General features: G+C 32.0%; 1 protein-coding gene across 1 annotated transcript; it reads right to left on the bottom strand.

Annotated features, from left to right (window-relative positions):
• Window positions 1–10106: 10106 nt before the first annotated feature.
• LOC110719244 lies at window positions 10107–10415 on the bottom strand. The gene has a single exon (XM_021898143.1). The coding sequence runs from the start codon at window positions 10413–10415 to the stop codon at window positions 10107–10109; it is 309 nt and encodes a 102-aa protein (XP_021753835.1).
• Between the last annotated feature and the right edge of the window lie 4759 nt (window positions 10416–15174).

Genomic DNA, 15174 nt, shown 5'->3' with positions numbered 1-15174 from the left:
GGGAATGCCGTAGTTCAAGTTTTTCAACGTGACCTAGTCACAATTCACAACCCACGCTTTTCCGTTCGCGCTTTATTCCGTTCTTTTTTTTTTTTTTTTTTTTATAAGAGCCTCAAATTTGATGTTTGGATTTGGCCCAATAGCGACATGGACCGACTCATGTTATACATGTTGCAATTTTGAGTTTTTGCCAATTTTTTGCAACAAACAAAAAATACTGGTTATACGTGTTGCAAGTTTGCAACTCATTTTTCGCTCTAGGACATATAGGGCCATATTGACATATTGTGCCTCTCAATCCATTATCTATGTATTGTGTCACAATTTTTATAAGGGAGCTAAAATTTGGCCTCTATCCATGTGCCTATCGTATCATGTTGTGTCTTGGTCAAACTAGGTATTTTTCGAGTCTTATATTGTGCATTTTCAATTAAAATGCATCTTAGGCATGAGTAGCATGACCCATAGTTTGATACACGCAATATCTTGCATGTTAAAATTAGCAATGTATTTTTATGTTTTTTTTTATCGGTTTTGGGTGATGATTACTTGGCAAATTAAGTTTAAAATTATGTTAAAATCACAAGTAGTAACAAGTTATTACTATTTAATTGTAAATCTACTCTTATATTTCTTCCCCCCTCTTAATGTTTGCAACATTTCTATATTCATTTTGGTCAACGCATAATTTCTTTAATTTCTAATAAATAAATTATAAAGTTGATATTTGAAAGTACACTCAGAGAATTAAACAAGATCGCATATGACTACGTTTTCTTTTATGTATAAATCACCAAAGACGGTCAAAGTTTAGTATGTAGATAATACAAAAGTCAAGTGTTACGAAAAGGATACATACATGAGCTATCTTGCATCTAACTTACGATTCAATCCTCTATCAGAATTCATAAGTACATCTCTATTCCTATGTGTTGTTTACGTTTTGACCACTTTTCTCTAAAAAAGTTCCAAACATAACCAATAAATAGGAACAAAAGGAGTATGTATCAAGACACAGACCCAACTTAAGGTTGGGAACTATTTCCCTACCATCAAACATCCTAGTATAATTTCTTCTTTGAGAGAATACATCTTGCAACTTGCTTGAACTTTTAATAAACACAACCATTTTAGAAAAGTAAACACATACATTAGTATGAAAGGTTCCTTCAACAAAAGTAATTATCAAGGCCCCATCCTTATAATATGCCAACTGATGAGGGATGGCCAAAACTAACTACTTGTAGCTGTTTAGATCAACTATTCAAAATCAATATCAAATTTGATATCTCAGCTAATAGCCTCGTCGGCCATCCTATCTTCATCCTCTATTAATTAACTCTTATCATATAACTTATCTTGCAAATTCAGTCTTGCTAAAATCATTAATTTCAATTTTATACAGCTCATTCTATAAACAAGCAAGGGTCACCGTAAACTATCAACTTGCTTAGCTTGTTACAACTTGCCAAACAGATTTTTAAGTCTGACATACTTCACATTAAAGATCAATCTTTAATATCTTCAAATGTTATGTCAGATCATGTCATGTCATGCTAGCTTTGTTACTATGAGTCATATATAACATAATTTTCGCTTGAACTGTTCGAAGCAAAGTTTTCTGTTTGCTAGAGCATGAGGCTTGATGGCCCCTTACTTGGGCTGGCATGACTTGACCTATGTCTACCTCTAGCTTAGTTATAATTTACATACGTATAGGAAAATAAGAGTTACTCTTGTCCAAAAAAAAAAAGAGTTACCCATTTATGGGGTATTAATGAACATAGTGTGAGCTCAGAAAGCCCAAATTATAGGGTATTAATAAACATATTTTGAGCTTGGAAAGCCCAAATCATGTAAAGAACTATTGTTTAATCTAGTGACTAAGACTAAAAGCTTATGTAGAATAATATGTTATCACAACATGTTCAAATTTCTCACCTCCACTTGTAATTAGTATTGCCTTATTAATAACGAATTCGGACCAAGAATAAATTAATAAACTATGGAAGACCTAGTCTCTGATATATGACAAAATGTCACGATCCCTTTGAACTGCAAAGACGTACATGTCATGGCAACATTACACTATAAAACACACATTTTATTTGTACGTATGTACTAGTCATTAGAGACTAGAGTAGGTTTATATTCTTTGCATGGAATTCCAATATTTTGGAGTTTAATTAATAAAGTAATCAATAAAAAAATATATATATATATATATATATATAGGGGTGTACACCGGTCCAAAACCGGACCGGACCTGGACCGGACCTGTTTGGACCGGGTACCTGAATTGGGTAATTATGAGGACCGGGGACCGGACCTGAATTAACAGGTCTGGTTCCGGGCCAGACCTGAAAAATCAGGTCCGGTCCGGGTTTGGACCTGAATGGACCTGTTTTGTGTCTTTTTCGTTTTTTTTTTTTTAATACAAAACCTGTTGGACCTGCATATGGACCTGCATATGGACCTGTTTTGTGATTTTTAGACCTGTTGCATAATTTAATAATTACATAAAAACCAAAATTATCAATTACAAAACTACATAAAGTCTATAAAGTCCCGATTCTCAAACACCAAAAATACAAATGAGTCCACCGAAAATACAAATAAGTCCACGAAAACTCAGTTTCAATTTTTCAGAGTTTGGTTTTCTTCTTTTTTTTTTTTTTTAATTACGATTTTCCCGGGGTTCAGGTCCGGACCTGAAAACCCCGGGTTTGGACCGGGTCCGGACCGGGACCGGAAACCTGAATTTTTAAGAACCGGGACCGGACCTGAATCAACAGGTCCGGGTCAGGTCCGGTCCGGTTCAGGTCGGTTCAGGTCCGGGCCAATTTTTGTACACCCCTATATATATATATATACTTTTTTAAAACTAATCAAGATATATTTAATATGTTAATGTCTTTGAAACGTTCAAAACTACTATTCCGTGTTGAATTAGTCCACTTGTTAACTTAAAGCAAGAAAAAGTGAAATTTCTTTGATGATTAGTGAGTGGAAACAAAAATACCAAAACAAGTCTCATCGATCAGTCACTAGAAAAACGAGAATATTGAAATGTGTTAACCCCATTTACCGGGTCATTTTGACTGTTAAAAAAAAAAAAGAAAAAAAAAAGAAAAAAAAAGAGTTTTTCAAATTTGGAATTGAGTTAAAACCTCATGTCTTTTGTCTCATAAAGAATAATAAGATATTTGAACCAAGAAAATGCTAAATGTAGTTTGAAGTTCGTGTTTTAGAAGTTAAAACCAGTATTATTATTCTAGATGTTTAACGATGTTTATCGTTGTAGAAGTCAAATAAATTTGATGATTAAAATTTTAGAAAATGGTTTTCAAAACTAATCGGATCTCTTGTACATTGTTATTTATGATCTTTACACCCAAAAAAAAAAGTGATTCCTACAATAATTTCATGTCACGTTAAACTTTGATTGAATAAAATTAATTTTAACATTCGTATTAGAGATAATCTAATTACAATGCTAATTTCAAGTATTGTCTTAACAACAAGTGCTAAAGTTGAACTAGTTATTGTTGGCTTTGTCTAAATGTCTAGCGTTACGCTTGCTTTACTTTTTTTTTTTTTAATTATTATTTTTTTTTTTTTTTAAGGTTCACTATAGGCATTTTGAGGTTGCACCACATTCCCTAATCCTCTATACCCTGGCTCAAGTTAATTTGAAGTTGTTGAAATAGATGGTTTGCCTTAAGAACTTAAGATAAGAGGTCCGAGCTCAACCCAAGCTCATACTTTGTATCTACTTAAAAATAAATAAGTGTTTTAGACTTTTAGTTTATGATTGAATATCCACTTAATGATTTTTCTATGGACTTCTACTAAGAGTATCAAATACATCAAGAGAGATCAATTTAAGTTTCCATACAACAATATAAGATTACCTACAAATCTAGAATTTGGTACAAAATTTGCATACATAAAAACGGTGCATCATCCATACCAGGCCACACCATAAAGTTAAATAAACATTACCATGATGCACCGTTTTAAACTTTATTCATCCATACCACACCATAATAAAGTTAATAAATAAACATTTAGCATGCATGATACATCGTTTTTAACTTTATTCCAAAACATTGGGTAAAATTAAAGTTTTGTTGTTTTAAAGTTTTAAACATTTTGTACAGTTAGTTGTTGTCTCACACGTAATTTATGAGTGTGTTCTTTTCACCTGAATTTGAGCATAGTACATAGTCGTAGTTTTAACTTGTAACTTGTTTTCCCATACAACAAGTTATAATTGTGAATTGAATTTTGGGGCATAGAGTAGCCGTCATTGAATCTTAAAATCCATCCCCGTGCAACAAAAGCTAGTTCTCATAATATCTATTAACTATTACTAAAACAAAACGTTGCTAACGTCATCACTGTCTACATGTCACTCACATAATAAATTTTTTCCCGCCTAAATGCAAGGATGATGTCATTTTTTTTGGAGCTACCATATTTAACAATTTTGAAATTTGAATATTAGAAATTTCTACATTACAATTACAACCTATCAATTTATCTTTAAAAAAATGAAACAATTGTAAATAGCACACTAATAAATGGACTCCTACATTGAAATATGTATTAGGCGACATTGAACAGGTATTATATCATAATTTTGATAAAAATCTAAAATTATAAAATTACAAAGATTTTTTGTACAAGGTGCATAATTCTTATTTATATTTATCCATTTTTTTTAAAAGTGTACAAATTATAAAAATAGATTTTATATAAGATGTGCATCGCACGGGTTCTAACCTAGTATATTTAATAAGGTAATATAGAGCAAGACTTATTTAGTTATTTGCCATTTGCATGGAAGATGGGTCTTACTTGTTAAGAAAATAACACAAACGAAAAGACTTGAAAATTTGAATCTTCAAAGGTACCCCCACTTTAGCTATTTAGTGCAAGACTTTCTAAGCTTAACACCAATTTACTCTTACCTTACTTTAACTTTATTCTCTGCCTCTTATTATATATATAATATAGATCGAGCTAATCTCCCAATATCCATCATTAAATATTTTCATCCATAAACATTACCTTAAGTCTTCAACTACTACAGCACATTAACAAACACACTAAAAATCATAAAAACCAAGATAAAAATAGAAGAGAAAACTTACATACACTTCTCCTTAAACATGCTTACCATGTTTGCAGTAGACAAATTACTTGAAACCATTACCAAGACGAAACACAAATCTCCACCAAGGAGGTTTCAGAGAAGCCCTAAAATTGTTGGCTATGACCGCAAAGATGACTATCCAGAGATGTCCTCGGAGTTGAGGGAGCCTCTCTTATCGTCTCGAGGCAAGGATGATTGTGATCAAGGGATGAACAACAAAAAGGTAGTACAGGTAAGTAACATAAGTAACAAAAACAATAATAATATTAGAGTAAAAGTTTTGTTAACAAAAGAAGAAGCAGCAAAGATGTTATCAAAATGTAAAGGGGATGGTGCTTTGGATTTTAAAGATGTGGTTAATGAGCTTATGAAGCTTCCTGCTCAACGGATTAATGTCGTTCCTGGTACTATTCGGCTGTCTAATGATTTGGAGCTTGCTACTATTGTTGAAGAAGTAGAAGAAGAGGAAGAGGAATACTATAAGAAGAACGTATGAGTAGTGTTTTATTATCGTTCAATTCCCCCTCTTTTTTCTTTGTTTATAGGGAGTTACAAAGGTAGTAATGTATGTAGATGAGATTCGATCTCAAGTCTTGGGCGTTAACCCTTAAGGTTAACTAAGTACGTTAGTTGACATCCACTTTTTTGCTCACCTTTTTTTCAAAGAAAAAGGCCTAGGCTCGGTAGTGAATCAGATTAATTTAGAGGAATTCTTCTCTTCGTAGAGGAAAGTATATACTTGTCATTTTTCATAATTGTAATTTATCTAGAAATATTTATTATAATACCATGATTCACACATCCAATTATATAGCCTGTTGTGGTGATTGGTGAATTTGATTGCTTGGATTTTCAAAATTACTGGTTTGAAGTTTGAACAACTATTTAATTTAATGTAGAATTACTTGGCTAGGTCCATGTGAATTCAATTCCATATTAATTAAAATTTTGAGAGAACTTATAAAATAAAATAAAATGGATTCATGCCACTTATATACGTGTTGCAGGTAATTCGAGACAACTTGTGATAAAAAAAAAATATGTTGTACGGATTATATAATTGGAGTATCCAATGTGACATACATCAAAAACAGCAATTCACACAAATATATTCAAATACTTTGTATATATAATTAACAATACTCCGTAATTAATTAACATTCTCAAAAAAAAAAAAAAAAAAAAAAAAAAACCGTAATTAATTATGTGAAATGAGAAACAAATACTGCGTAATTTAATTTATGTGGGATGCCTAGCTAGTATGTCCATCAATAATTTACATTATTTTCAGCGACCAAAGTTGCAATAAAGAAATCTAAGCAAACTCCTGATCGATATATTTGCACAAAAGGAAAAGGCCAGACGATATATGGATTGGATCGGAGAAACGAATGCACTACTAGAGTACTAGAAGCTCTTATGAGATGAACAATATGTTGTACTAATCAAATTAAACTTCGGCCATTGTTATTGGTGGTTGATTTCGGTCATGTGTAATTGTGTATTTGTGCATGTAAGAGGTAGTAACATACTATGACAAGTGATGTTTTGGCTCAATTGCTAATGCTTGTCGATATTCAATTCCTAAGTAACCTTATTATGTTACTCCGTACTGATCTAATGATCTTTATGGACTTTGTAGATGGTGTTGCAGACTTATAATGTCCAATTTCACAAGTTGTGCTATAGAACTGTCGTTGCTTGTTATACTGCAACGGCAGTTGGTAACAAGCAACGACTGTTGGTATAGCAGAACACCTACTGTGAGCTCTACATTGAAGCATGTTTTTGAGGAGTGAGCTTATCGCAAACTCTGATCTACATACGTACATACTACATTCATATGAAGCGGGTCTTTGAAAATTGCAATGTCATTGAAGGCTTTGATCTGAGCTTATTGTATTAGGTCGTGAAAGCCAAAAACTATTTACACAACTGTGAAATTGATTCGTTCCATGACTGTTATATGTCGTGAACTCGTGATCAGAACAGCATCTAAGCCTCGAAAATCTGGCTGTAACCATAATTAAAAGCCTTGGTTTCTTAGCAATTAAATTCGGATTTACGTACTCTATATTCGTAAGGACGTCCTTAAATCGGCTAAAACATACATGTTCCTACGCATTGAAACACAAATATTACTTTGCAATCCTCCCTATAAGTCGGCTTCATTTAGTTCAAACCTGAACTATAAATATGGCATCCAAATTTTTTGATCACCTTTTTAATGTGAACTACTTATAAAGTTAAGAGCAACCAATTTAACAGTCCAAACAGCTGTAATTCAATAAGCTGTCAATTACACTTCTGTTAATGTTTCTTCATTTCCTGTGTTTGTTTCGTTTTGGTTGTATCATTGTATGTGGACGTTGTCAAAAAAATTCTACAGTACTTGGTAGGCAACCTTTTCGCTATTTCTATTTGGTGGACCAAAGATTATCAAATCTGCCGTAGTAACTAAATACTGAATACATTAGGCAGAGTGTGGAGCTATGCATGAGATCTCATAATTGACATTTAAATAATTGAAAATCGTAACTATGCTTAATAAAAAGGAAAATTGTTCCTTGTACCGTATACACACTATTTTTTTTAAGTAATCTTAAAAGGGTTATTACCTTACAACATTATGATTGGAATTTGGAAATATGATTCTAAAAAAATGATACTTGTTATTCTCGGGCATAAATCAAGGGCCAATAAGGTTTCACATAGTACTGTCAAAATGGTTTGAAAGTTCGGTTTGAAATCGGTTCAAATGTCTTACGGGTCGGTTTCAGTTCGGTTTAAATAATTATCGGTTCGATTCGATTTCGGTTTATTCTTTAACGGTTTAAATTCGGTTCGGGTTGTAAACGGTACGGGTAGTAAACGGTTTGGTGCAGACCGGTTGCGGTTTGTTAACGGTTCGGTGTAAACGGTTTTATCCAGGTTCAAACGATTTCGGGTTAGAAACAGTTCGGTTCTTTTTTGGTTCAGTTTTATTTTAGTTCGGTTATAACTGATTCGGTTCGTTTCTTCTACGATTTAACATTATTCGGATCGGTTTTATTTCAGGTTTACTAAATTACGGTTTGGGTCTGTTTTTTATTTCTAAAAATCGGTTTTTGATCGAGTTGTTTGGATTCGGGCAATTAAACGGTTTTGGTTTGAAATTTGATACTACTTTCTAAGTTTTTGTTGGTTAACAAGTTTTATATCAAGCCGAGACTTCATCACTTCATATTGAGGCATCATATTATATGCAAATTCTCATTAATTTTATAAATACATATCATGTTATGTTTCAAGTTTAGCCATAATGATCTTACTATTTTATTACAAAGTAGATTATAAAAGTTTAGTACATTAATGTATTATTGTTTTACTATCAGATTATTATCTGCTTATTATTTGATCATTTAATTAATAGTGTCATAATTATGATTTGATGAGTTGTTGTGACATCGAAATTTGCAATTTGGTATTCGATACTTAATTAGTCAACAAGACTGATAATTAAGACTCGTTTATCATTATACATATTTGCATAAATTTATGTATGAAGATATTACAAAGTAGTTTGATTTGTTTAATGAAAGAAAACATTAATGAATAAGATGGTAATATTGATTCTTTCAATCGATTATACATATACATAACATCTAACCATCTGATATTCTCATAGTTAGATATTTATTAGTATAAAGGGATGAGAATCATAAGATTATTATATTTTTGTTTATCCTTTACTGGTTTACCCCTAAGGCTTAAGTCGCTAATAAACGGTTCGATTTATAATACCTTTTAACTTGGTTTTAATCTTTTATTTAAAATACCTTTTAACTTGGTTTTAATCTTTTCTTTATAGTCAATGGTTCGTAAACGGTTCAATTTATAAGCGATTCGGTTCATAAACGGTTCGGTTTATAATCAGTTCGGTTTATAAACGGTTCGGTGCAAACGGGTTGCGGTTTGTTAACTGTTCGGTGTAAACGGTTTTTATGCCAGTTCAAACGGTTTCGGGTTAGTTTCGATTCGGTTCATTTTCGGTTCGGTTTCCTTTCAGTTTGGTTTAGATTTGGTTCGTTTCTTAAACGGTTTAACGTTACTCGGATCGGTTCGGTTTTGGGTTTACTAAAATGCGATTCGAGTCGGTTTTCGATTTCAAACAGTCGGTTTTTAATCGGTTCGGTTCTCATTCGGATCGGTTTGAACCAATTCGGTTTCACCTGTTCGATTCGGTTTTTGACAGTGATACTTCACGTATGACTCGTATCAAATTAAACTATATGATCGACCTATAACGCATTGACATTTGTGTAAATATCCCCATCAATTTCTATTAAGTTTCGACTAGTGATGAGCGTCACACACCTAAATTAAGTTCAATAAATTTAATAACACATATCCACGTATTAATAATCAATTAATTAATCAGCTAGAAATGGACAACACTAAAAAGTTTTTTTTTTTTTTTTTTTTTTTCTTTTCTCTTTAGAAAGGAACCCCTGTTACTCTGTAATCTGTACTCTGTAGTCCACAGAAAATAATTAAGAATTATGCATGATTTTAAGTTAATCTTACCAGTGAGCTATCATCTTATACTTTAAACTGTAAACAATAAATTTAAATTAAAGGAAAAAAAAAAAAAAAAAAAAAAAAAAAGAAGAAGAAGAAGAAGAAGAAAATACATGGAAGATTGATGATACTCCTTACGTAAAGAAACACTTCAATCTGATCTATCTCAAAAAATATATACATCTGAGTGATCCACACCATAACTACACAAGAAAAGGTGGGGAAAAAAAAAAAGAGCAAACCTCAAGTGACAAATCTATCATCTACATGGACGCCAACTAGTTTAATCGGTAAATACAGAGAGACAGTGCCCCCAATACTTGAGATCAAATCCCGTCAATCTTTAGAAGCTCCCTACCCGGAAAAACAAAACAAAACAAAACTATCATCTATTCATCTCATGAACTTCAGGGATTTCAGTAATACTATCAAGAGAAGGTTTCCAAGAATGACCAGATGAAACTACTTTCTTTCTACCCTTCTCAATCTCACCAAACACATCTTCAATCCTCTTAACCCCATTTTCTCTGTTACTCAGTTGCATCATTAACCATTGTAACTCTTCTTTAGTCAAAACCATCTTTACTCTTAACCCATTTTCATTACTCACGACATCTTTCACAACTTCTCCTTCTTTTCCCCTCATTTCAATCTCTTTATTTTCTTCCTTACAAGTTTCCATACAATTTCCCATAATTTATATAAAACAAAAGTTTGGGATCAAAATATTTTTTGTTGGGTTTTAATTTGGGAGGAAAAAGAAGGATTTGCTAAAGTAATGTATGAAATGTGGTTTATATATATAAAGGGGTTTAGAAGTGAGTGTACATAAAATTACAAATAGTACTTAAGAAAGTTGATTAATGTACGTAGAAAAATGGGATCATTGACATGTGAGTAGATTGTCTTTTTGCACAGATGACAAGTGACATTGTCTAACCCCCACATTGTTAATGGCCCTACTTCACTATAAATTAATCAAACTTCAACTTCCTTTTTTATTTTTGACCTTTCGTAGACACTACACTACTCTGGTTTTAAGGGAAACTGTTGTTGGTTGCAAATTCCAATTTTATTTGGTTGCTTTGATTGTGTTTTAGTAATACTTGCCTTTCTTTAAAAAAAGTTTGAACAAAAAAATATTGATAGGGTTTCAATTTTGATGTCTTGAGGTATGGTACAGATAATTTCGGCAAAATATTTTGCATACTCTGTCTATAATTTTACTTTAGACTTGTGATTGAATAACAATTTCAATTTAGTTATTTACTACCACCATCTATTAAAAAGTGATACGACATGCAAAAATTAACCTAAAGGTTATGCAAAGGAGTGAGGAGTGGAGAGATGGTTAATCCCTCCATCTCCTCCAAAAGTGACCTGGGTTCAACTCATCATTCCTCTCCTGTAATAGGAGGAGGATCCCCTTTTATCTTACCACTAAAAATAAATAAATAAATAAAACTAAAGGTTATACAATTGTATTATATGATATTATGAATATTCTATGTCCTTAAGTGTAATAACCTTAGCATTCTTGGGTATTCAAGATAGTTATAAAATATTTTTTCAATATTACATATTTATAATAATTTAAAAGCGATACCTATTTTCTATTTACCATGAACAATTACTCCCTCCGTTTCAAATGTAATTGTTCCATATTCTTATTTAGAGTGTCTCAATTTACTTGTCTTGTCTCCTTTTTATCTTGTGAATATTATTATGAGACAAGTGAATTAAGACATATGGAGTAGGAAGTATTCAAGGTAATTTAAAATATGAATTAATACGGAATAAAAAATAAGACAGCTCATACATTTACACGTAATTTACTATATCTAGCTAAAAAAAACAGTATATAAACCAAAATTAACAGTGGATTAACATCTTGCAACGTCGATAAAACAGAGATACTACTTTAGAAAGAGTTGGAAAAATCTTTCAATCATGCAAAATTACAATCATAAGACATCACATCTAACAGTATGAATTGTTTTAAATTCAGTTAGATAACAGCTAGCATTCGTGTCATTTCAAGTTAAAAGGCAAAAGAATCACATTCTTATCACTGTTGGTTTGTGTTTTGGCATTTGCTACGCGCAGAATAACACGATTAAGGAATACAATCCTTCTTAAGAAGACTCTAACTAGTATAGAATCTAAAGGAATTTGTCTTTAATATACACGGGTGTACCTATAATCCAACGCTCAATCAAATGAAATGTTTCGGCTCTTAAACCAGACAAGCATAAAAACCCATAAACTTAGCTCAGTTTAAGCGCGTCAAGTTCATATTTAGATTAAAGCTACTCGTGTACAAGTTCATTAATTGGACAAAATAATCACGGGCTTACTAATATCCAAATGATTCACACCTAATCTCTAAATAAATTAAGATTTAGATGACTAAAAATAGAATTTTATAACCCTAAAATAATGAAGAAATCACCTACTGGAGAGAGAGATTAGGGTCCAGAAATTTCGGCATCCTCTATTTGTAGATATAAATTAAATAAAATTAATGCTCCCTCCGTCCCTTTTTTATATGCCCATTTCTAACATTTGTTACTCACATAATAAAGAGAAATAGACATATAAATATAGAACGGAGGGAGTTTCATGTCACATTATAATTAATAGTCACGTAGCTTAAGCAAGGCTTCAACGCTCTAAAACAAAATGTAATACGTTGTCCTAATATTAGTATAATTAGGAGTAATGACAATTATGAACATGCACCGACAATAATTAATTGATGAATCATTGAATTTATTTTTATGAACATTATATTATTTAACGAACTTATCCCTAATTCGACGTGATCATGACCATGCATGACGTTCATTGTTCACAAGGCAAATAGGCAGCCAACTATTTGGTTATTCTTAGGCTATCTAAGGTTGGAACCCACGTCTCCTTGCTGGGAAAAAATCTTTTTTTTTTTTTTTTTTTGAGAAAATCATAATTAAAATTGTTTTTAAATTTCAAGTAGCATAATGTCTGTATCTTTTTTATTTATTTATTTATTTATTTTTTTTATTTTTTTTTTTGCATATAGCATAATGTCTGTATTAATAGCAAAGAAAGTTAGTAATGAGGTAATGACACTATCTGATTTTATTCAATTACTTGCTTAAAGAGCAAAAAATCTACACTGAAAAGTTGACGCAAATAGATGGTATGACATCAAGAGCAAAAATAAAAATCGACCTTTAAGATCAATAATAAATCATTACTAGTATTGACTTACTATATAATCTACATGCACTAAAAGTTTTAAGGCCTTGTCATTTTTAAACTTAATTAACTGAAGTGAACTTAAATCAATATAAAGTTAAACTGAAACTAAACTAATATTTCGTACGTAAACACTGAAAAATAAGTTTAAAAGAACCCGACTTAAAAATACAAATTGTTGTATAATTTACATGGCACGATATAAACCACTTACTTTTCAAACTAGTTCAACTCCGCGCTAACTATAAAAGGCGGGGTTGTGAATTGTGAGACATACAAGCAAAGAGTTGGAGAAACACACCGAGAGAAATTGCCCAACTTCTCTACTGTTGTAATAAATCTGGTGACAAAACACATCACTTTCACAAATCGGCGGAATACCCAATTAATGAATTTATGAGACAAGCCAATCTATGTTTAGGTAGTAGGAAAAGACTAATTTTTCAACGTAAATTTATGTCTTTCTCCTTTTTGACCGTTTTGGAAAATAATTCCTCTACAAAAGCTTTCGTTCCAAGAGGAAAAGTGTTAACAAACCATGATTCATGACATCACTTGATAGCTTTCGTAGATTTGCTAGGTAATTGTGATGGTAAGTTAAATTAATTAACAATAAACCCGGGGATTTAGCTAATCAAACCTTAGGTTTCGGGTTTTGTCGGCATTAACCTTCAACTTTGAAGCCAATCTTCAACCTTCTACTATGGTATATTCATCACAAGATTTTGTTAAAAAGTTGAAGAAATTTGACAAAATAGTTGTCAAGCATAATAAAGATTTGAATGGTAGAAAAAGTAGAAAAATCTTTGGAATGTCCCACACCCTCCTTACAAACCTCCATAGCAGTCTCCTTACCCCTTATATCCACAACTGAAAAGGGTATAAGCTTATAAAAAAGGCTTTTTTCAGTCATGGGAGTCTTGAGTGAGACCATTTTCACACTAAATTTTATAAAAAATTGTCACCCCTAAACAACAAAACTGCCAAAAAAATTTGTCATCTCTAAAACTTAAGTCCCTAATCACAAAATAATATGGTGTAAGTTCACACTAATAGCATTCAATGCCACCAAAAAGCAAGCAGATACGTTATTCCTACTTCCCAACCCAAAGTTCACACTACTTGTTTCTTTCAATAACATACATGCTGCCTAGCTTAAAACCGGGCAGTAACAAAGTTCGTGAACCTTAGATGCTTTGTTGCCCAACTCTCTTGAGAGTCTTAACTATATAGCAACTAGCAAAACCTCCAGAGTAGAGCAAAATATAACAGTTTAACATTACTTTAGCATTTAATGACACCAAAGTTGGGCTAATACTACTAAAAACTAGTTGGTTGCCCATCACACCTTTTTTTTTTTTTATAAAAAAAAAAAAAAAAAAACAAGGCTACTTAGCCCCTAATCAGAAGCAATTGACAATAATGCTAGTTTAACTTGGAAACCCAAGATATCTTTCCATGACATCAACCATATTATGATATTATTTGTACCCTACATGGGACAGACAAATTATCAAAGAATAGTATGCAGAAATATCGAACCTTTTTTTTTTTTTGGAAAGTGAATGAAACATAATCTAGGTGAACTTTATGGATAAATGTAGCTCAATTAGAAGCAGTTGATCAACTGAAGGATATGAAAATCTGACAAATCTACCAACTATAGTGTCCAGTCCATTTTCAGTCAGTAAAATTAGATGGCTAACATATTTGCCATGCAAGTATAAGCTCACAAGAACTGCATCCAACAAAAGCATCAAGTAGGGAAACAAAGCACATCATAAAAACAAATCAACACCAATAATATATTTATAATAATATACAGAAGCAGGTAGAAAGGAGTGCAAGCAAAGAAGAGCTGCACAACTGCATAAAACCAAATTACACTGAGGAACTGACACAATAACCAGCTCAAATTAAAAGACGGCAACAAATGAAGACGAAGGTAGGTCATGAAACCAAACAGACCATGTCACTGTCCGTAGGTAAAGAACATTGAAATGCAAGCAATAGGTGAAATGCCAGACTCAAGAGCTCAGAGTCTCAGACCAACAGGCTGGTGTTTTTGAGCAGTCTCCAATTGAAGTACAGAAGTAGTATCGTTATTAGTGTGTTACCATTAATAATAATCAAGTATTTTATTGAAAGTTGACCCCCAATATCCAAAAATCCCCTGGTCAGTTAGATCCATAACAAATTTAGAAGCAAATCAG

The sequence above is a fragment of the Chenopodium quinoa genome, unplaced genomic scaffold (genome assembly GCF_001683475.1).
Source record: "Chenopodium quinoa cultivar QQ74 unplaced genomic scaffold, ASM168347v1, whole genome shotgun sequence".
Lineage (NCBI taxonomy): Eukaryota > Viridiplantae > Streptophyta > Magnoliopsida > Caryophyllales > Amaranthaceae > Chenopodium > Chenopodium quinoa.
This window is presented reverse-complemented; position numbering and strand designations above follow the sequence as displayed.

Excerpts from the sequence above, each read along its gene's own strand:
- LOC110719244 (XM_021898143.1), bottom strand. The coding sequence starts at position 10,415 with ATGGGAAATTGTATGGAAACTTGTAAGGAAGAAAATAAAGAGATTGAA.